We start from the raw sequence: 23,603 nt of genomic DNA on the forward strand, positions 1-23,603 counted from the left end.
GGTATATATTTCTCAGTTTTAATTGTGGTATGCAAAAAGAGATCAACTGCTGGGAAATCTTATATTTTTATGTATCATTTTAATGTTTTCTGTTCCTTTAAGGCCTGTCCCACACGTCCAGATAATTCCGGTACCGGAAAAATCTGTACCGGAGTTATCCGTGTCCGTGTGTCCGTGAGCTCACGTAGGCCATCCGTGTGGCACACGTGTGCCGACTGGGTGCAGCACACGTGTGCCGACTGGGTACCACACATAGCGTGCAGGAGACAGCGCTAGAGATAAGCGCTGTCCCCTGCATCTGGTGCTGAAGCCGCCATTCATATCTTCTCTCCAGCAGCGTTCGCTGGAGAGAAGATATGAAAAATCCTTTTTTTTTTTTTTTTTTCGTGTTTAAAATAAAAGATCCTGTCCCCACCACCCTCCCACCTCCTGTGCGCCCTCCTGCTGTTAATAAAATACTCACCCCGCTCCCTCGCAGCGTCCTCTCCTGGCCGCAGCTTCTCCTGTATGAGCGGTCACGTGGTGCCGTCCATTACAGTCATGAATATGCGGCTCCACCCCTATGGGAGGTGGAGCCGCATATTCATGACTGTAAATGGGCAGCACCACGTGACCGCTCATACAGGAGAAGCTGCGGCCAGGAGAGAATGCTGCGAGGGAGGCAGGTGAGTATTTTATTAACAGCGGGCGGGCGCACAGGGGGTGGGAGGGGACAGGGATCTTTATTTTAAACACGAAAAAAAAAAAAAGGATTTTTCATATCTTTTCTCCAGCGAACGTTGCTGGAGAGAAGATATGAATGGCGGCTTCAGCACCACGTGGGGGGGGGGAACAGCGCTTACTGTAGCGCTGTCTCCTGCATGGCACACGGACTGCACACGGACCGCGTCCGTGTGCGGTACGTGTTTTACACGGACCCATTGACTTTAATGGGTCTGTGTAATCCGTGCGCTCCCACGAACACTGACATGTCTCCGTGTTTTCCACACGGACAAACGGTCCGTGAAAACACGCTGACATGTGCAGAGACACGTCGATTTCAATGTGTCTACGTGAGTCAGTGTCTCCGGTACGTGAGGAAACTGTCACCTCACGTACCGGAGCCACTGACGTGTGAAACCGGCCTAAAGTGGAAATACCCTTTCAGGTGACTTCACAATAAGACATCATGTCTGTGTATACAAGACATAGGAAATCAGACTATTTCTGTTCATTATATGACTTGTATCCTGTATTTTAATAGTTTTCCCCATGCACTAGAAGCCTCAGCAGTGTCTCTTTTCCTTTATCTTCTCCACTCATTCTCCTATTAAACTGATAGTTCCTATATTGTAGAAATAACTTCTCAACAATTACATTACGATTACTTGCAGGATTACAAAGTAACACCTCTATTTACAAAGATGAAGGCAAATGACACATGGACTGCTATTGCCCAATAGGAGAAGTTCAAAGCTCACCTCCTCCCCCTTCCCTGCAATGTGAAGGGGATGGACAACAGGTGATGTTCACAGCTCACATACTCCCCCTTCCCTGCAATGTGAAGGGGTGGACAACAGGTGATGTTCACAGCTCACATTCTCCCCCTTCCCTGCAATGTGAAGGGGTGGACAACAGGTGATGTTCACAACTCGCATTCTCCCCCTTCCCTGCAATGGGAATTAGTGGACAAAAGGAAATGTTCACAACTCACCTCCTCCTTTCCCTGCAATAGGAAGGGGAGGACAACAGGTGATATTCACAGCACAAATTCTCCTTTTCCCTACTGTGGGAAGGGGTGAAAAACAGGTGATGTTCACAGCTCACATTCTCCCCCTTCCCTGCAATGTGAAGGGGTGGACAACAGGTGATGTTCACAGCTCACATTCTCCCCCTTCCCTGCAATGTGAAGGGGTGGACAGAAGGTAATGTTCACAACTCACCTCCCTCCTTTCCCTGCAATAGGAAGGGGAGGACAACAGGTGATATTCACAGCCCAAATCCTCCTTTTTCCCCAACTGTGGGAAGGGGTGATAAACAGGTGATGTTCACAGCTCACCTCCTCCCTTTCCCTGTAATAACCTTTGCACAAGTCACAGAGCACGCTCAGAAAACTATGCCATAGAAGTCTACAAACATCTGCCGTAGGTTCTTATGGACCACGTGACTATTGTACGGCATATCTGTAAATGTTAACAGACTATAATCGCCTACAGAAAATAGAAAAAAAAAATTATCAGAAGTAAAATCACAAAAATAAAAAATAGGTCTCTGGTGTCATTTAGTGAAAAAAAACAAACAAACAAGAAAAATATAGGTTATACGTTTACAGATTCAAATAGTAAGAATTACTGATTAGTCAGATATTTAAAGGAAACGCCTACCCGACTTCTCCGAGATGCGTGAAGCCCCAATGATGAGCCATTGTCTACATCTCCCATAAGGAAATCGGAAACACTGCAGAGAAGATAAATAGGAGGCCATTACGTTACTAGTTGAAGCAGATGACACCACTTTGGTGGGGAAAAGGTATGATGTATGCACATGAGGAAAAAGGTGAAAAACCAAAATAAGTATGTACACCCATAGAAATAAGTTATGTGACACAATTCTGTCTGCACATCAAAAAGTGGAGCTTCGGAGAGCACCGACACCGCGTATACTGACCTACAGTGCTCCATGAATAAACTGTATGGGCTATGCTCCTACACTTTATTTGCTTTTCTCCTTTTTTTTTTGGCCCCGTCACACTTGCTAACTTTTCAATAAACAGATAATGTTGTCTATCCCTTTAGACTATGTCCATCCGTATATCTTCCACACCACCTGAATCGGAGCTTGAAAGCCACCATGAAACCAGTTTGTCGGAAGTCTTGGTTGGCGCCCAGTAGATTTGCCAACTAAGGCGTTTAACACCGTTCCCTCCTCGTGGCACAGCGCATTCATTCTATAACTATCGCGTTTCAAGTATGTCTTGATGATGATTTTTGGCCTTTGTGGCTTATTTCTGCAGGTGGCTGCTCACAGGACGTATTGTTGTTGACCAGTCATCTGGTTCCCTCAAAGCCTCCATCAGTGTATGACCATGAAGCGAACAATTTCTTAGCCCCTTTGATCTCCGTGTGCGAGCCCACTCTCCTGTACTTACACGTTACCGAAGGTGAAGGCTAAAGTGTCAATGGATGAGAAGATTTCTCCAAGTTGCTCCCTCCTGTTCTCTTCATTAATGTTCTTGAAGTTCACAGCTAGAGGGAAGCAAAAAGAAAAAAAGTAGAATCATGCCATTCATCAACAAAAATAATGCAAATCAACTTTTTGAATCTTATTTTAGACTTTATGATTTTGCGACACAGGTACTTTATAGACACATCAGTCGCTGTATCTATGTAATTTACTCATTGTTTCATGATTACACAATAAATATTTGCATCACACCTCTCTGTAGGATCATTGCTTTTCCAACCAATTTTATTAACATTTTCAACCAAAACAAGACCTAGAGAGAGCAAGGTTAACATAAATGCAATGGCATGAAACATTCATGAAGCATAAAAGTAAAAATAGAATAAAATAAAACAACAAAACAATAAATACAGTAAATTCCTATGGAAAAAAAACCCATGTGGCAAAGAGTAAGCTCCACATTGGGGAAAAAAATTCCTTCCCGACTCCAGATACAGCAATCAGACTAGTTCCCTGGATCAACACCCTAGCAAGGAATCTAGTGTATATACCCTGTAACATTATACTTTTCCAGAAAGGCATCCAGTCCCCTCTTAAATTTAAGTAATGAATCACTCATTACAACATCATACGGCAGAGAGTTCCATAGTCTCACTGCTCTTACAGTAAAGAATCCGCGTCTGTTATTATGCCTAAACCTTCTTTCCTCCAGACGTAGAGAATGCCCCCTTGTCCCTGTCTCAGGTCTATGATTAAAAAGATCAACAGAAAGGTCTTTGTACTGTCCCCTCATCTATTTATACATTAAAATAAGATCACCCCTTAGCTAAATAGCCCCAAGTGTAATAACCTATCTTGGTATTGCAGACCCCCCAGTCCTCTAATAACCTTGGTCGCTCTTCTCTGCACCCGCTCTAGTTCAGCTATGTCTTTCTTATACACCGGAGACCAGAACTCTGCACAGTATTCTAAGTGTGGTCGAACTAGTGACTTGTATAGAGGTAAAATTATGTTCTCCTCATGAGCATCTATGCCTCTTTTAATGCATCCTATTATTTTATTTGCCTTTGTAGCAGCTGCCTGACACTAGCCACTGAATATGAGTTTGTCATCCACCCATACACCCAGGTCTTTTTCATTGACGGTTTTGCCCAGAGTTTTAGAATTAAGCACATAGTTATTTATCTTATTACTTCTACCCAAGTGCATGACCTTACATTTATCCTCATTAAAGCTCATTTGCCATTTATCAGCCCAAGCTTCTAGTTTACATAAATCATCCTGTAATATAAAATTGCCCTCCTCTGTATTGATTACCCTGCAGAGTTTAGTGTCAATTGTAAATTGAAATTCTGCTCTGAATGCCCGCTACAAGATCATTAATAAATATGTTAAAAACAAGAGGGCCCAATACTGACCCCTGTGGTACCCCACTGCTAACCGCGACCCAGTCCGAGTGTGCTCCATTAATAACCACCCTTTGTTTCCTATCCCTGAGCCAGCTCTTAACCCACTTGCACATATTTTCCCCTATCCCCATTATTCTCATTTTATGTATCAACCTTTTGTGTGGCACCATATCAAAAGCTTTTGAAAAGTCCATATACACTACGTCCACTGGGTTCCCTTGGTCCAGTCTGGAACTTGCCTCTTCATAGAAGCTGATCAGATTAGTCTGACATGAACGGTCCCTAGTAAACCCGTGCTGATACTGGGTCATGAGGTTATTCCTCTTCAGATACTCCAGCATATCATCCCTTAGAATGCCCTACAGGATTTTACCCACAGTAGAGGTTAAGCTTACTGGCCGATAATTACCGAGTTCAGTTTTTGTCCCCTTTTTGAATATTGGCACCACATTTGCTATACGCCAGTCCTGTGGTACAGACCCTATTATTATGGAGTCTTTAAAGATTAAAAATAATGGTCTATCAATGACTGTACTTAATTCCTGCAGACCCCACCCACATTTACAGCAGTTGTAAAGTGAGCTAAGGGGAGGAGAGGAGTGATGTCACACACGTGATCAGACCCCACCTACATTTACTGCAGTTGTAAAGTGAGCTAAGGGGAGGAGAGGAGTGATGTCACACACAGATGTCATCAGTCCCCACCCACATTTACTGCAGTTGTAAACTGAGCTAGTTGTACACTAGATTTTCATGGCAAATTTCAGTAGCTGCTCCCCCTAGTGTTTAATAGTGGAAAATAGCAAACTTTTTCAAATTTTCAATTTTTTACTCCACTAAAAAAACAAGATAATATATTCTTTACAAAAATTAAAAACATTAATTTCAACTGTTGGAGAAAAAAAATGACATGGCACCTTCACTTTAAAGTGTATGGTGGTGCTTTAGTTTAGCTTTATTTACCGGAGCATATAAAACTCCTTTCACCAAGTAGTAAATGAACAATCTAAAGACCACAAAGCAAACAATGTCAATTCTAGGACATGGCCACTAGAGAAGAGCAAAGAAGACAATTATAAGAATAACACAAGATCTTCTGACAATTACGTAGTGTTTATTTTTTATCCCCAAAAAACACTTTCGGGCATCTTGTGTGAGATCAATCGGAGTATTTAGGAATCTGCTCTCAGAACGGCATGTAAGAAACATCTCCCTTCACTTTCCTGAGCGGCTGTCAAAATTTCAGTAACTGAACCATCAACAGCGACCATAATGCAACCATAGAAAAACAGCAAGAACACAACCGGTGATTACAGGAGGTAATGGTACTTATGCATAAAGAAAAAAAAACAAACTTCAATCACCCGGGTCATTTCAGCAGTTTCTGAAAAGTTGGCGCAAGGTGCATGCACACAATATACCCATACATCAAATGTACTCTTAAGAGTAAAATTAAAAGTAATTGCCCCTCAGTCAGTAGGGCACAGCAATATGATACATTCCCTTGGCAACGTGAGTTAATAGCCTGTTAATCAAGTTAGCGAAGAAAAATAAAGCCTTTGTATCACTTGAAGGACACTCTTTCAGAGGGGCTTTTAATCCTGTAAAAGTGACTCATGCCATGTTACAATAGGTTGTTACCCTTCCCACCATATTCTCTAAAGATTCCTCTTTAAAGTGGCAGCAGACTCGCCATTGTGCCAAAGACCGCAGGTCATCAAAAGTGTCCTTAAGAAACCTAGAGAAAAGCAGTGGACATCTCCACCCCAGACCGACAGTAACTATACTAGGGGGATTGGGAAGATGCCGAAACACCAACTAGGAAAAATTACAAAAATTTATATCATGAGTATTTTATACATGGAAAGTTTAGGTAAAAATGTATGTTCATTGTTAGTAATCTTTCATCTTCTAACGTCAATAAGATTAGGCAGAAGGGTAGGAACATTGGTGACCAGTCCAGGGGTCAATGGTAGCTACACCTCCTGTGAGAAAGCACATCAGGTCAGATTAATTTTAATTGTAATAATAAAGTAGTTTTATTTTTAGTGTAACGTGCTCATTGTTACTAATCTTTCATCTTCTAACATGTCAATCAGATTTGGCAGAAAAGTATTAACATTGGTGACCAGTCCATAGGTCAATGGTAGTTAAAGAAAACCTCCTGTGAGAAAGCACATCAGGTCAGATTAATTTTAATTGTAATAATAAAGTAGTTTTATTTTTAGTGTAACGTGCTCATTGTTACTAATCTTTCATCTTCTAACATGTCAATCAGATTTGGCAGAAGGGTATTAAACATTGGTGTCCAGTCCAGAGGTCAATGGTAGTTAAAGAAAACCTCCTGTGAGAAAGCACATCAGGTCAGATTAATTTTGGATGTAATAATAAAGTAATTCTCTGATTTATAATCACAGCTTTGATTGGACATTTTTGCTCTGATCATAGTGCATCCTGGTATTGTTAATTTCTCATCTGCGTTCTTCATTGGCATTGTTCTGCCATTGGAAAATGGTGGTGCCTGATCCACTTCTTACAGGGCACTAATGGTGCAAGATTTGCTTCACTGATTAATATATAGCCTGTGGGATTTTTTCCACGGTGCCTTCCCTTTATTAGACATGCAATATTGGTGGAATCTGCAGAATGGAGACTGCAATGCAGAAGTAAACACAACCTATTTAATAAAGATTGCAATGGTTCTAAACCGAATAAAAGGCAGGCGGCCATCACCCGGACAATATCTATTGTTTATATTAGCTTTGTGTGTCACGTATTTTTTGGGTAATTTTTTTTTCTATATCACGATCTTTATTAAAATACAAAAATGAGTAATCTAGCAATTCTCATACTGGCCACTGGGGTTTTTTTTATAGACTCATACTTCCTGTCTGTTCAAGAAGAGTTTACAGCAGTTTCCTTATCATCAGAGGCAGGATTAAAACCTCTTGACATAGCTGATAACACAGCATTCACCAATAACAATAGGCGTTGTCACAGCTGACCATGCTCCCCACTCCCATCACCAGTGACCTTTGCAGACACTCTACTGATGTCTCAAGACAAAAGATATGGTCCGAGTCTTGCAGATCTGAAGCCTCTTTCACTCCAGCTCTATTACCGCCTAGCGCTGCCACCTTCTGATGGCCTCTATGCTGCGTGACTAGAGGCAAACCTGGTGTCAGTCAAGCAGAAGGTGGCGCTGGGCGGGGAATAGAGCTGGTGTGGCAGAGGCTTCAGATCTTCAAAGAGCTCTTCAGCTCTTCATGGAGGAAAGGACTGACCATGCAAAAGTATTGCTGGACTTTTTCTTTTCAGGAATTCCCAAGATCCACATACACATTAAAGTTGGACAAACCTGTAGTTTTGACCAGACTGGACCTTTTGACCATCTAATGTGTGTGGCTAGGTTCTGCAGACTGAAATCCAACATCCTTTCCTTTCATCTGTAGGGAAACTCCACCTGCTCTGAAAAGGTCAGATAAAACTAGAACTCAGAGGGTTTAGCCAACATTTATCTAATGCGTACGGCCTCTATTACCTTATATCTGATCAGTTTGGCTACAAGAACTTCCAAGAAAAAATTGGAATGCAACATTGTACTGAACCAACAAGGTCATCTGATTGTTGACGGTGAGGAACAATGCCATAAGATGTGAGAATAGCAAAGAAATACAAAGCTAAACCAAGAAAAAGAAATAAACCAACAACCCGAGGAGTAAAAAGAACTTGTGACATTCTTATGGACACACCGATGGGATCTTCCTACACTACACAAAACCTTGTGACATTACAACAAAGCCGGCCTCCCTTTCCTGTACTCCCATCTGTTTTAGTAAAACCATTGTATTTATGAGTTGCATTTACCAGGGAGGTGCTCAGGGGCCTATGGAGAATAAACAAGACATATGCACCTAAATATACCCTTAAAAGGGTCACAGGAGTGGCACAGAAAGAAAAGGATGCTTTTTCGAGCACAACATTTTTTTTTCAGTTTGTAAAGCATATTTTCACTATGTGGACTTTGATGTTGTGTTTGCTAGAAATTGACTACATAAAAGTTGTAAAACTGGTCCTGTAGATTTACCAGGTTCGATGAGCACTCTGATATTTTTAACTTGTTCATGAAGGAGCTTGCCTGTAGAAAATTACAATTTTGTTGCCAGATTTATGGGCAAATGTTAAAACAAATGCACTTTCAGAAAACATTTGACCTGTCAAAGTCCAGATCAGCAACTGATCAAAACTTATGAGACCTCCATCGATCACTAGAAAAGAGGGGCAGAAGTGCTCAGCAAAGTTCCGCTCTCCACCACATGAACCTGTGCTCCTCTCCAGTCTTGGAGGAGAGCAGCGATTCGCTGAGCTTGACCTCATTTTAGCAATGCAATGGAGTGTCATATCCTGGATTTCACCCATCAAAACTTTGAAATTAGGATTGCGAAGAAATTCATGAGTGCAAGAATTTTTGTGATATCTCTTCAAAACATTTTGCCGACAGTCATAGTGGACATTTACCATAACTTCTTCTAGGTTCAAATCTACACTGTCTCTCTAAAGCTGCTTCTTGTGGAATATCCTAACATATCTCATCAAATTGGCCCCTAGAATCTTAGCCAAGGAGAACCTCATTATAGATGACCCAGCTCGAGTCTCACCATCTTCCCACACATGATAGGATGGTGCCGCCACTGCTACTCCGAAGGGTTCAGCTCTTCTATAATCGAACACTTTACTATATTTAGGCCGTACAATCAACTGTCCATAGACTTGATCAGTGTTCCTCAACTCCTATCCTCAAGGTCATGTTTTTGGGATCACCCTAGTATTGCCCAAGTGATAATAGCATCACCTGGACAAGAAAGAATTCCATCACCTGTGCAATGCTAAGCAAATCCTGAAAAAATGACCTGTTGGGGGCTCGAGGACCAGAGTTGGGGTTACACTGCACTAGACCATTTATAGGAAACAAAAACAAGGAGAAAGCCAAAACCATTCAACCTGTGTCGGTGAACTTGTCCTCAAACCAAACTTTGGACTGAGCAATCATGCCTGCAGGTACCGGATGCTCACAAAATAAGATGCGAACATGTATATAGGAAGAAAAAGTAGTGGCACTCACCGGTCCTTTAAAATCCAATGTCTTTATTCAGAAAAACATGATTAAAACTGGCTGCGCAGAGGGAAGGAGAAGGAACACATATTCCTGACAACAATCGTTTCGAGCTTTCCTGCTCTTCTACTGGTCCTGGAATGATCCTCTGCGCAGCCAGTTTTAAACATGTTTTTCTTAATAAAGACATTGGATTTTAAAGAACCGGTGAGTGCCACTACTTTTTCTTCCTATATAAATGTTTAGACCATGTATCGATCATTGAATAATAAAGATGTTGGAGCACCATCAAAGATTTATGGAAAAATATGAAAAGATCTATGGTACCAAGAACAGTACAACTAAATATTGTAGCATTTTTCTGGCATGCAGTTCAAAACAAACGACGGTAATAAAAAATACAAATCTGGATTCTACCCCAAAATTTCTTGTTTTGTAGTTATGAAACCTTCTTAATGTATTTTCTAAACGAGAGGACATGAAGATTAATTGTTTGATGAAGAATTTATTAGCAGAATACAATTTCACAAGTGAGTGCGAGGCCCGAGTGAATGCGATGGGAGGGTCCAGACACCGACACGTAGCTCCGCGAAATGAGAAAACAACAGGAGGAAGACGACTGGAGGGGGATGGAAGTGAGTTGGGTAAAAACTCCGGCTGTAGTAGTGGCCATAGTTTAATCTGTACCCGGTGGAGACATTTACATGGTCTTAATCTGCTCTTCCACCAGCAGCATACTGATCGCTGGCCTCCATAGGCTCCAAAAGCGTCTCTTTATGAAGATTGAGTCTTATCCCCAATTGCCCTATTCAGTTCAAGTAGTTGTCATTATTTGGTCAGACGTTCCACCTTCTCCCTAAGAACATCTAGCATCTAGTACACGTATGAACGACTGAAATGGAAAGAAAACTCCTTTGTACTGACTAATCGAGACTGGTAAAAGAAAAGATTTTCAGCATTATGTTATACAAAATTGTTGGAGTTTATTTTTTTGGGGTCAGTTCCCAAAACTGCGTACTATGAGTGGGTGTGCATATATAGTACATTCATTAGTTTACGGCTTATTTTGAGTCCTGCTTTTTCAGATTAACAAGATACAAAGTGAATGAGCAAAAGAGTCATTTAAACTAAAATCAATATTTGATGTGATCGCCATTTGCCTTCAAAAAACAGAATCAATTCGTCTAGGTACACATGCACAAAGTCAGGGATTGGTAAGAATAAAGTTGGGAATACAAGGCGAAATTGGGCGAAACACCATTGTTTGCTACATGTCACTGCAACATCGCAGTGCAATATAAGTGAATGGGGTCCTCTTTCCTTCCTCCCTGGCCAGGAGCTGTGGTATGGCTACGTTCACATTAGCGTTTTGCATGCGTCATGCGCTCCTATATTTAACATGGGGGACGCATGGACATGCATTGTGCTGCGTTGTGCGACGCATGCGTTTTTTTGCCGCAAGCGTCGGGCGCAGAAAACGCAACAAGTTGCATTTTTCTTGCGTCCAAGTTTCGGCAAAAAACGACGCATGCGTCGCAAAACGCAGCGTTTTTGAGTGCGTTTTGGTGCGTTTTTGTTTGCGTTGTGTCGCCGACACAGCGGCGCACAACGCAAATGTGAACGTAGCCCATGATCAGACCATGTTCCTGCATGGTCAGACACAAACTTTACACAGTACACAGCAGGGACACATTTATAAGATTATCTCAGCACAGGAACATTTGATTTACACACATCCAATTGTGGAACCTATTATTATTCCAAGATCTATTGACTAAAATTAACTTTTGTTCGTGGGAAAACCCCTTTAAAAATCTGTGTGCCAACGACCATGACTGTATCATGTAATCAACATCTGAAAGATAAGATCAGTAGATAGAGAGAGATGTAGATATATTTTTGGGGGGGACAATCGCAAAAGTTGAGAAATCTCAACAAAATATCAGTGGGTGTAAATGGCCAGGGGAGACTAATTTCAGCATGTGTGTGGTCAGAAATCTGTGTGTACGCCCAGCTTTGCACAGGAGACAAAAGTTCCGTGTCACAACCATCATTCTATTACCACGAATCAGTGTAAGAGAGGTAAAAACAGAATATCGAGCCGCGTAGGACAAACCTCTCTGTCATGAACAGTTTGGCATTTGGGTGATGAATGGGTTAAAGGCTTAAAACATCTTCAACTCTATTTTAGTAGCTGAATGCAAAAAAAATAATTGGGGAGGAAAGTTTGTAATCCCTCGACCCCATTCTTTTTCACTGCTGCATATAACCATAAAGAAAACAGTACATTGCTAAAACAGCTTTTCATTGATTCCCACGAAGCCTTTCGCCGGCACATACTTCTCCAATAATGCGGCTTCCAGCAGGAAATGGAGTCGCTGAGCTCGGCTCAGGCATCATACAATAGTAATAGTCAGTTCTTCCAGGATACTTCCGCTCAGAAATTTTTGTGAAGACATAGCAAAAAGAGGAACTAGGTTTGCTAGGGAAGTCCGAAAAGAAATAAAAAAAATTCCAGTCTTTGACTTCTGTAATTGCAAAGACCACATGGACTTACACTGCATTTACACCGAACTGTGAGAAAAACTGTTGAAGAAGCAAAACACTCACTCATGGGCAGGGCCAGACTGGCCATTTGGCAATTCTGGCAGATGCCAGAAGGGCCTGTCTGGTCATGGGCTGCCTTGTCTGCAACGTTGTTAACAGAATCAGTGTTCTCAAGACACCCATACTGCTAAGAGTTGTGACGGAGCACAAAGTCGCTGACTCCATCACTTACTCCAGCAGGCCACGGGTATCATTAGTATATTGTAATTGTAGTAAATCTTATTTTCCTCCATCCAGGGAAGTATTCGTAATATATTCCATCCGGTGCTTGGGGACGGGGACAACATGGGCCTGTGTGATTTCAAATGCCAGGGATGAATTTCAGCTCCAGTCCATACCTGCTCATGGGGTGAAATCAGCTTCCGAGCAGTGTAAAAAGAAAATCATGCTTCCAATATGGCCGCAGCAGCGGCATGGGAGTGCAGTGATAAGTCTAAACTAAAGCTTTCCCACAGTACAGGAGGGGCAGAGGAGCATGGTTTAGACTTACCACTAGACTCGCCATGTCACTGAAGTGGCCAATAAAGAAGCAAGACAAAGAGCACTGATCTAAGCAGAGGAGGCAGCGCGAGGCCGGCGGAGGAGGTTTATTTCTTTTTCTTGGTTTAGCTTTGTATTTTTGCATTAGTGCAAAGTCAGACCAACCTGCAGATTTCATGATATTAAGGTCTCCTGACTTTAGATAAACTGATGTCAGAGGGAAAAAAGAAAAAAGGATGGGGAACACCAAAATTTGGCACTTCATACACTTTTGTTCTCATGGAAGATAAAGTTGCCAGCACAGGTATATGACGCTGTCATCATAGAAAACACAGTTACCCGTCAAGATAACCAAGTGACAAATTGGCCATACAATAGCTATTTTTTTCCTACCCAACTCGATCAGGTGAAATCCATGATAAATACTTGATAGACTATATGCACAAAAGAATTAGGACACACCATCTAATAGATTTTTCATTCCGTCCCATTCCCACAAGTATATAAAATCCAAATCCTCAGGGGACGGCCATGGCCCCTTAGCTCCCTCATATGAAAGAAATCTTAATACTTCTGCACAACACATTTAGAATAATTGTAGCTTCCAACTTTGTGGGAACAGATTGGGGAAGGCCCTTTTTCTGTGCCCCATGACTGTGCTCCAGTCCATAAAACAAGGTCCATACAGACATGGTTGGGGGAGTTTGTTGTGGAAGAACATGACCAGTCATGAAGAGCTTGGACCTCAACCCCATCAAACACCTTTGGGATGAACTAAAAAAGGAGACACTGACCCCGGCCTCCTCCAACATCAGTGTCTGATCTCACAAACGTTCTGGATGAATGGGCAAAAATTCCCACAGAACCCTCCAAAATCTTGTAGAAAGTCTTCCAAGAGCAGGAGCTGTTATAGCAACAAAGGAACCAACTCGATATTAATGTGTATAGATTCAGAATGAGATGTCAAAAGTTGCAGTAGATGCAATGTGGAGGGGGTATAATACTTCTGTCCATACATAGCATATGACACAAACAAAAAGTAAATATACACTGCTCAAAAAAATTAAGGGAACACAAACAATAGAACTCCAAGTAAATCAAACTTCTGTGAAATCAAACTGTCCACTTCGGAAGCAACACTGTTTGACAATCAATTTCACATGCTGTTGTGCAAATGGAATAGACAACAGATGGAAAATATTGACAATTATCAAGACACTCAATAAAGGAGTGGTTCTGTAGGTGGAGACCACAGACCACATCTCAGTACCAATGCTTTCTGGCTGATGTTTTAGTTACTTTTGAATGTTGGTTGTGCTTTTACACTCGTGGTAGCATGAGATGGACTCTACAACCCACACAAGTGGCTCAGGTAGTGCAGCTCATCCAGGATGGCACATCAATGCGAGCTGTGGCAAGAAGGTTTGCTGTGTGTCAGCACAGTGTCCAGAGGCTGGAGGCCCTAGCAGGAGACAGGCCAGGACACCAGGAGATGTGGAGGGGGCTGTAGGAGGGCAACAACCCAGCAACAGGACCGCTACCTCAGCCTTTGTGCAAGGAGGAACAGGAGGAGCACTGCCACAGCCCTGCAAAATGACCTCCAGCAGGCCACAAATGAGCATGTGTCTGCACAAACGGTTATAAACAGACTCCATGAGGATGGTCTGAGTGCCCGACGTCCACAGATCAGGGTTGTGCTCACAGCCCAACACCGTGCAGGACACTTGGAATTTGCCACAGAGCACCAGGATTGGCAAATTTCGCCACTGGTGCACTGTGCTATTCACAGATGAAAGCAGGTTCACACTGAGCACATGTGACAGATGTGACAGTCTGGAAATGCTGTAGAGAGCAATCTGCTGCCTGCAACATTCTTCAGCATGACCGATTTGGCAGTGGGTCAGTAATGGTGTGGGGTGGCATTTCTTTGGAGGGCCACACAGTCCTCCATGTGCTCGCCAGAGGTAGCCCGACTGCCATTAGGTACTGAGATGAGATCTTCAGACCCCTTGTGAGACCATATGCTGGTGCGGTTGGCCCTGGGTTCCTCCTAATGCACGACAATGGCAGACCTCATGTGGCCGGAGTGTATCAGCAGTTCCTGCAAGATGAAGGCATTGAAGCTATGGACTGGCCGGCCCGTTACCCAGACCTGAATCCGATTGAACACATCTGGGACATCATATCTCGCACCATCCACCAATGTCACGTTGCACCACAGACTGTCCAGGAGTTGGCGGATGCTTTAGTCCAGGTCTGGGAGGAGATCCCTCAGGAGACCATCCGCTGCTTCATCAGGAGCATGCCCAGGCGTTGTAGGGAGATCATACAGGCACGTTGAGGCCACATACACTACTGAGCATCAATTTCTTGTCTTGAGGCATTTCCATTGAAGTTGGATCAGCCTGTAATTTCATTTTCCACTTTGATTTTGAACATCATTCCTACTCCAGACCCCCGTGGGATAATAGTTGTGATTTACGTTTATCATTTTTAGGTTTTATTGTTCTCAACACATTCCACTATGTAATGAATAGATTTACAACTGGAATATTTAATTCAGTGATGTGTAGGATGTGGGAGTTTAGTGTTCCCTTTTTCTTTTTTTTAAACAGTGTATATTGTCTAGGTCATCTCTGCAGTAGAGAAGATCCATCGCATATCACCATAGACAATGGGGGAAGGAAGTATTCAGGGCATGCGACTGACTCCTTTATATTTAGTCTGACATCACTTTACAGGCTATTAAGAAGATTTTTGGAGGCTTACCATATTCTTATAAAGACACACTTTTCATTGTGCGTTCAAGATTAGCCACTGGGCGACAGAGGTCCTGTGTCACTGGATTACACTTACATTATTATAGAAGTTTAAATTGGCCACTGAATTAATTGCACTGGAAAAATGGAATTCATGCCAGATTAGTCTCTTCCGTAAAAGCCACGACTACTCGTTTTTCTGAGTGGAAGACCAATTCCCAGAAAGTTCCAGATAGACTTTAACAATTATTAGCCGGGGGTACTGGCGAGACACGCAGCCGGGGGGACTGGCGAGACATGCAGCCGGGGGGACTGGCGAGACACGCAGCCGCGGGGACTGGCGAGACACGCAGCCGCAGGGACTGACGACACACGCAGCTGCCGGGGACTGACGACACACGCAGCTGCCGGGGACTGACGACACACGCAGCTGCCGGGGACTGACGACACACGCAGCTGCCGGGGACTGACGACACACGCAGCTGCCGGGGACTGACGACACACGCAGCTGCCGGGGACTGACGACACACGCAGTCGCCGGGGACTGACGACACACGCAGCCGCCGGGGACTGACGACACACGCAGCCGCCGGGGACTGACGACACACGCAGCCGCCGGGGACTGATGCACACGCAGCCGCCGGGGACTGACGACACATGCAGCCGCGAGGACTCAAACATTTTTTTCAAACACGCTGAAGACACTCTAAAACAGAGGTCCCCAACTCCAGTCCTCAAGGCCCACCAACAGGTCATGTTTTCAGGATTTCCTTTGCATTGCACAGGTGATGCAATTATTACCTGGGCAAGACTAAGGAAATCCTGAAAACATGACCTGTTGGTGGGCCTTGAGGACTGGAGTTGGGGACCTCTGCTCTAAAACATGCCATGTGCCTGAGAGGCGCGACTGGAAAGGGTGAGTGGCATATAATTTCTCATCTTCGAAAACACAACATACAAAAATGTAACACTCGATTGCACAAAAACAGAACATCTACAGCAGCCATTTAATTCCAGACGTGGCCCACGAAGCCATTATTTTCTAGTTTATACACGGCATGGCAATAGAGCTGTCCATTCAGATTAAAGAAAAAAAAAAAAAGGGAATGTCCTCCCGTGTTCCCACGGAGCCTTTTGTAAAAAAGGATGTAGTCACAAGTGAAGAATGTGGATTGCATTTTGCCTGCAATCTAAAAAAGCATGATCTAAGCCTGGAAAACATTGCAGGTTAAAGGATCTATATACGCCGACACACTTTCCCCTAGTTTCTATTTAACCAGTGCCCAAAATAAGCATAATACCAAACCTAACTAGGTAAAATTAATGAGCCACATAGTAACATCATAGCAGGAGGAAAAAGGCGGAAAGTTACCGCAAAACAAGAAAAGCTAAAAAAAACAAACAGGATTCCTTACCTCGAAACCATTCTCTCAAGTCATCAGACACACCTCAATCTGTTACTGGCTTGGGCCAAACAAAAATAAAATAGCAAAAAAACTTAGTCCGAGATTAAAAAATGGCATAGATGTATTTAGAATCCAGTAATGAAATGAAAAATGGCATAAAAAAAGGGCAAAATTAAAAGCGGTGTGTTCACGTCGGCAGCTCCCTGAAGAAGGCTGGAGAGCAGAGAGATTGTTCCACTGTAATCCTCTGAAACCAAGAATTTATCTGCCGTGAATACTTTTCCTGTGTCAGGAAGGCCGTGTCGTCACTGTTGTGTTAGGCCTTTGAACTGGTGAGTGCTGGGGAAAACATTTGCAGTCGGAATGAGAACTAATGGAAGCATCCAAAGTAAAAAATCTGCATGCGGTCCAGCCCAATTACAGGACACTCGCCTTCATGCAAAGACTAGTTATAATGCTTGCGAGGCTGCCCGATGCCGTGCGTTCTGCCTGCATGTACAGCGGCTATACCCAGTCCTCTAAAAACACGCACGCACTTTTCCCCAGGACATCCTGGCTGTACACAATGGTCGCTCACAACAATCACCAGGGCCCCAATGCACAATGTGAAAAGGTTTGTTGCTCTCTGTGTATCTGTCATTTCCTACTAATAGTAGTGGATTTGCTTTTTGTAGACTGCGTTCTTCTAGGAACAAAGGAGGGCATGCATCAGGGCTTAGGTATGGGCTGAAAGGTGTACGGCTTAGCGTAAAATCACCATTTGTCTGGCTTAATACATATAGACGCCTCTCTGCCAACTTCGCCATGCAAAAAACAAAAAGTAGCGCACCACTGACTGTTGGATCCCAGAGGGGAAGCATACCAGCAAATGTAAAAAAACATGCCCGCTGCTGTCACTAACGCTAATGTTTGTAATAATGGGTATTCTTAATATGTCCATTGAGGAACTAGTCGTTGAGCTCCATGGAAACCAGCTGTACTCTATGAAAGATAAAAGCTTTCATTGGAGGAGACTGACAGCAAACAGAAAAAGAAAGCCAACTGCAAACTTGTTTATTTTGATGCTAACTAATTAAAGCAATTTAATAATTTGAGAACACCCCTTTAACTATTTATTGTATCAAAGTCTTCAAATCACATTCTAATCTGATTCGGAACACTTGGCAATAGTCCCAATTTTGCATGAACAAGGCTACAAAATGACTGTAAAAAGGTCACACCTAGCGATTTGGGGGGCTGAGGCTCAATGTCTTAAATGTCTGAGCTTATGATATTGAAGACCTATTTTTTTTTTTAGAATGTCAGATCCCATATTGATAAACTAAGTCCGACAGGCGGCATCCCTATGATCAGTTATCTCCGCCGACAGCTGGATGCAAACAATGAGTGGAGCGAAACAGCATGGCTCCATTTAATTTGTAGTAGCGGTTGCCAGGTACCGCAGATCAGCTCAGTCGCTTACATAGGCCGGGGTCACACTTGCGAGTGTGATGTAAGAAACTTGCATCAATACCCAGAACTGCCGCCGGCACTCGGACCGGAGTGTGCGGCTGCATAGAAATACATGCTGCCGCATGCTCCGGTCCCAAGTGCCGGCGGCAGTGCCGGGTATTGATGAGAGAGACTTGTGCGAGTTTCTCACATTACACTGGCAAGTGTGACCCCGGCCATAGGAGCTGATCTGCAGTAGCCGGCAGTTGTCATCTCCAATGTTAAATTGTCAGTTTATTTAAAAAGTTCTAGGAGGATTAACGAAGGAACAAAGCTGGTCACTAAGCAGTCGGGATGCTTGTAATAAGAAGGGGCCTGATCCTATCCTATCAGAATTACTGCATAATTTTCAGAGCAGCTTTAAAATGTATCCATTAACAATAATTACAATAGAAAAATTGACTTTTTATTGGAGTTTCTCTGTAGTAGGGTTGTCGCATCTGGAAAGGCAGTCTCCATTTCGATACCCAATGCAGACGGCTGTCAGTTGAACGCGCCAACCTTTCGAACCCTTCCACACATACTGGGCAGGGAGCGGTAAGCCGATTGCCAGATACCTCTGCCCTCTCTCAAAGACAAACGTATGCTGAAAGTCAACATGCTTGATCCTTCTTTCTCCTGCCATCAGATGTCTGGGGGGGGAGAGACAGTACAAGTGATGAGCGAACATGCTCGGATAAGGAGTTATTCTAACATGCTCGGGTGCTAACTGAATGTCTTCGGCGTGCTCAAAAAAATATGTTCGATTCCCCGCGGCTGCATGTCTCGTGTCTGTTAGACAGCCGCAACACATGCAGGGATTCCCTGTTTGTTAGGCAATTCTGGCATGTGTTGTGGCTGTCAGTCGTGAGACATGCCACTGCGGGGACTTGAACATATTTTTCGAGCACGTGGAAGACTCTTGGCTCGCACATGAGCAGGTTTGGATAACGCCTCATCTGAGCACTTTGGCTCATCACTGATCAGGACACTCCAATACACCGTTTGACTGGTACCACTGAAGTCTGGTTTGGCTCATATTCATCCAATGTGTATGGCCACAGTTAAGGTCCCCATACACATTTGATAAAAGTTGGCAGAACAGATTTCAGTAGGAATGACTGAATAAATAATGTGTATAGAGTTCTCTCGAATATCACCCTTTAAAGGGAACCTTTACGCTTAGTGAACTACATTACTATTGCCTGGCAATGGCAAGTTACAGGAGACCGTGCTGAAGCATTTGTTCATGGCTCAAGCAGAAAAAAAAAAAGAAAGATTAGGGCTTATTCAGACTTCAGTTTCTCTCATACGAGTACTAGATGTGTTTTTCAGGGATGGCACTCGGATCTATGATAGTCTATGGTTTCATTCACATGTCCGATATTTTCCTCGGACTCCGTGGTCCACCCAAAAGCAAGGAGACGTGTCCAATATTGATCCAAGTTTTGGATCAAAATCTCCGATGCAAGCCTATGGATCAGTGAGAAAAAAAAAAAAAAAAAAAAGACAACACTTGGATAACATCCTTATGCGGTCTGCTATTGTTATAATAACAATAACCAGTAAATATACCGCTATAATACATAAACACTCACCAGCGGTACACGCTTTATAAGAAGGAATCTGCTGGTAACGGCTCTAGATCACTGTTCCAACACCACATTATCAACCAGTTTGTACTGCAAAAGTCTAGAAGAGCAAAACACCTGAACTGTCTTCCTGGATAATAGTTATGTGATGGATGGAATCTCAGCCCGCATGATAATGGATGACACTTGGCGGTGTACCGGCCGTGCCATAACTATGTAAAACATGTCCGCTCTTTAGAAGCTCTACGCCAATAGGACTGGACTTTTTCTTCTGCTCGCTAGAACCAGTTGGAGATAAGATCATTGCAAAGTGATTTTTCTGCTCTTATGACCTAGTTCCTGGTGATCAATCACACTCAGGAAAAGAAAGAACGAAAACTTGAATGGCGCAAACTACATGCAGAACGGAGCGATGGGTCACAGATTGCTAAAAGAAAAAAAACTTTACATAGTAGAGGGGGTATAAGAATAAGTAGTGGTAGGTTGAAGGGATTGATTCAAATAACCAAGTTATTGTTTATAGGACTGGTGGAGATAGAGTGCTCAGCTCTCTGCGGCAGTCCCATAGACAATGAGGGATAGGGCCCCACGGGAGATGAGTGGCGGAAGCTTCTTCCCCTCTTTCCATACACAACAAATGCAATTTGGTTCTACTGTATGAGGTCAGGGTGGTGGTAAAAGGGGGGGTGAGGGGGGGGGAGGTTTTAGGTCAAATAAATGATGAGATGACCAATAGTTTAAGGGGCTCTTTGAGAATTTTAAAAAATAGAACTTTAGGTAGCGTCAGTATAAATATATTCCTCAATAGGTTCAATGAGCAAATCACATTTGTTTTGTCTAGGGAGGTAGTCACTATACAACGAAATTGGCCGCCCTCTTGTTACAGTAGGAGAAAGAAAACGGTCATAGAATGTTAATAGCACAGGTGCCTGTGAGCATGTGCAGTAGGAGGCTCTGCCCCCTCCCTTCCTGTGTAGCAGAATGTGCTCACAGTGGATATACTAAAATAATGCCTGAGATCCCAGGGGTGCTGATGTAAGAAGATGCTGCTCACACTGCTGTCCACCATGTCTATCTGATCCAATACTGGAGATCCCAGGAGTGCTGAGGTAAGAAGAGACTTCTCACACTGCTGTCCACCATGTCTATCTGATCCAATACTGGAGATCCCAGGAGTGCTGAGGTAAGAAGAGGCTGCTCACACTGCTGTCCACCATGTCTATCTGATCGAATACTGGAGATCCCCAGAGTGCTGAGGTAAGAAGAGGCTGCTCACACTGCTGTCCGCCATGTCAATCTGATCCAATACTGGAGATCCCCAGAGTGCTTAGGTAAGAAGAGACTTCTCACACTGCTGTCCACCATGCCTATTTGATTTAAAACTGGAGATCCTCAGAGTGCTGAGGTAAGAAGATGCTGCTCACACTGCTGTCCACCATGTCTATTTGAGCTGATACTAGAGATACCAGTGGTGTTGAGGTAAGAGGAGGCGACTCACACTGCTCTCAACCATGTCTACTTGATCTAACACTGGAAATACCAGTGGTGTTGCGGTAAGAAGAGGCTGCTCACACTGCTGTCCACCATATCTACTTGATCTAATACTCAAGATACCATGGGTGCTGAGGTAGGAAGAGGCTGCTCATACTACCGTTTACCATGTCTATTTGATCTGATACTGGAGATCACAGGGGTGCTGAGGTAAGAGGGTGCTCTCACTGCACTTTTGGATGTTTTTTTCCCCCCAATATCAGTGATATATTCAGTATGGTATTAAGATCACATCTGTATTCTGCCAACCATCGCTGGATCACCGAGACATTAATAACAGCAATCCAATTGGTTCCTGAACAATATCAAGTTTGGGCTATACCCGCTCACAGAGATTAATACTTCACTTCGATAAGTTGTCAAGCAACCCAAGTCCAGATACTGATGCCAAGGGAAAGAAGTTCTTCAATTCATTGTATTTATTTTTTTACTCATTCCAAGAACAGTGAAAAAGAATCTGACCATAAATACTTCACCTCTTATGACTGACACGGATACTGACCGCAAACCAGAACAGGGAAGTTTACACTTTTTACAGAATGGCTGATGGCACGCTCAGAGCAAAAATCTCAAGTTTTTTGGTTCTGTGTTAAAATGAGACCTTCCATGCCCTCCTTCACCACCTAGCAGCATGACTGTCCATAGTCAGGGCATTGAAAAATTACAAGAAAACGGCAAATGATTATATCAGGCACATATAGCAGACACCTATTCCTGCCAACCTTCCCTTACGCATACATGCTCGGTTTGGTACGTTTTCAGTGGAGAGATGAGGGTCGGCTCGGTCATCTGACGTTGATGGTTATCTTACAGTAAAAAGTAAGCTCCATGCTCAGATACAAGACAGGATGTGACAATATCCTGTTCTTACAAATTTGTCACCGCTGAGCTCATGAATCTATTTCTGGGCCGCTCTCCTTGTACTCCACTAATGTAATGGTTATGGCAGGACGCCGGCCGGCCCAGCACGCATAGCCCGCTGCTCACCTTTCACTTTAGCGATCACCGTCCCGGCAGCGCCGAGAATATCCACGGAATTTAGAGTTTGGTGTTTGCTGATCACCCCTTTCAGCACACGCAGCAGCTCCCCCAGACGCTCGTGTACAACATGGTGTAAGCTATCCTGATTCTCTGAAAGATAAAAGACAGAAGTCCATGAAATGTTTAGACCGAGTCAGCGGAGATTGCAGTGAGAAAGCTTTAGGTACAGCACACAATATTTGGGGAATTTTGGAGGGGAAACAGAAAGTAAACTAAAAAATGTAAGGGAGTAATACATGACAGCACAGTCAGACTACACACAGGGGTTTTGTAGTCTGTAACCATGGATACACAGATCTGTACATGTGCTTACTAGCTACATTACTTTTTTTTATTTTTCCATTTCTCATGTCACTATCGATATTAAAAGAATCCTGAAATCTTCTAGTTTTCACTTTGACCACTGAGCGTCATACAAGGCAGTTCTGTACAGACCACTCCGCATTATCAAATACAGCAGTCTCATTATCCTCGCAGATACAAAAACCGTGTGCACTACTGGAGAAGAATGGTGCTAGGTTAGGTTCCCACACCTTCATAGACTATAAAGAAAAAGAACCCAGCACTCAACTGATGCTTTAGTGCAATTTTAATCGTAGTAGTACCCAATAAACGTTTCGGTCCTTGAATGGACCTTCGTCAGTAACTACATGTGAAAACCAAAAACAAGTGTAAACAAAAATTACAGAAAATAAAGTTGCATACAAAATAAAGTATATACAAGGTATTTTGGAAAAGGACAATAGCATCGATACAAAACTCTGGTCAATCTATACATAGAGTATATGCTGGGGAGAAAATAACCCGAATATCTAGGCTGAATTATGTTCCACTCAGGATGAAATAAGGAGAGATACACCAGAAAGATGATAGTGGGAGAGGAGGTACATACCGTACTGTAGAATAATAGAATAGACCGTATGGTCATAGGGTACAAAAAAGCAGCGTCTGTAAGTGTAAGAAAGTCCCATAAAATTCCCATGGACCGGTAAGCACAGGGTGTCAGGGGATAT

The 23,603-nt window shown here is 43.2% G+C and overlaps 1 protein-coding gene across 3 annotated transcripts in view; it reads right to left on the minus strand.

The window, feature by feature from the left end:
* Positions 1-23,603, minus strand: part of ARHGAP29 (Rho GTPase activating protein 29) — a 149,973-nt gene that overhangs the window by 33,042 nt on the left and 93,328 nt on the right. For 2 of the 3 annotated variants that reach the window (XM_069737673.1, XM_069737672.1), the window contains exons 3-5: positions 22,537-22,680; positions 3,128-3,224; positions 2,364-2,436 (exon numbers count right to left, since the gene is read on the minus strand). In XM_069737673.1, coding sequence (XP_069593774.1) covers positions 2,364-2,436; positions 3,128-3,224; positions 22,537-22,680 — 314 coding nt within the window. Of the gene's footprint in view, positions 1-2,363; positions 2,437-3,127; positions 3,225-16,945; positions 16,994-22,536; positions 22,681-23,603 lie in introns of those variants that run through there. The other variant, XM_069737674.1, reaches the window with a different exon arrangement.

The sequence above is a fragment of the Ranitomeya imitator genome, chromosome 8 (genome assembly GCF_032444005.1).
Source record: "Ranitomeya imitator isolate aRanImi1 chromosome 8, aRanImi1.pri, whole genome shotgun sequence".
NCBI lineage: Eukaryota > Metazoa > Chordata > Amphibia > Anura > Dendrobatidae > Ranitomeya > Ranitomeya imitator.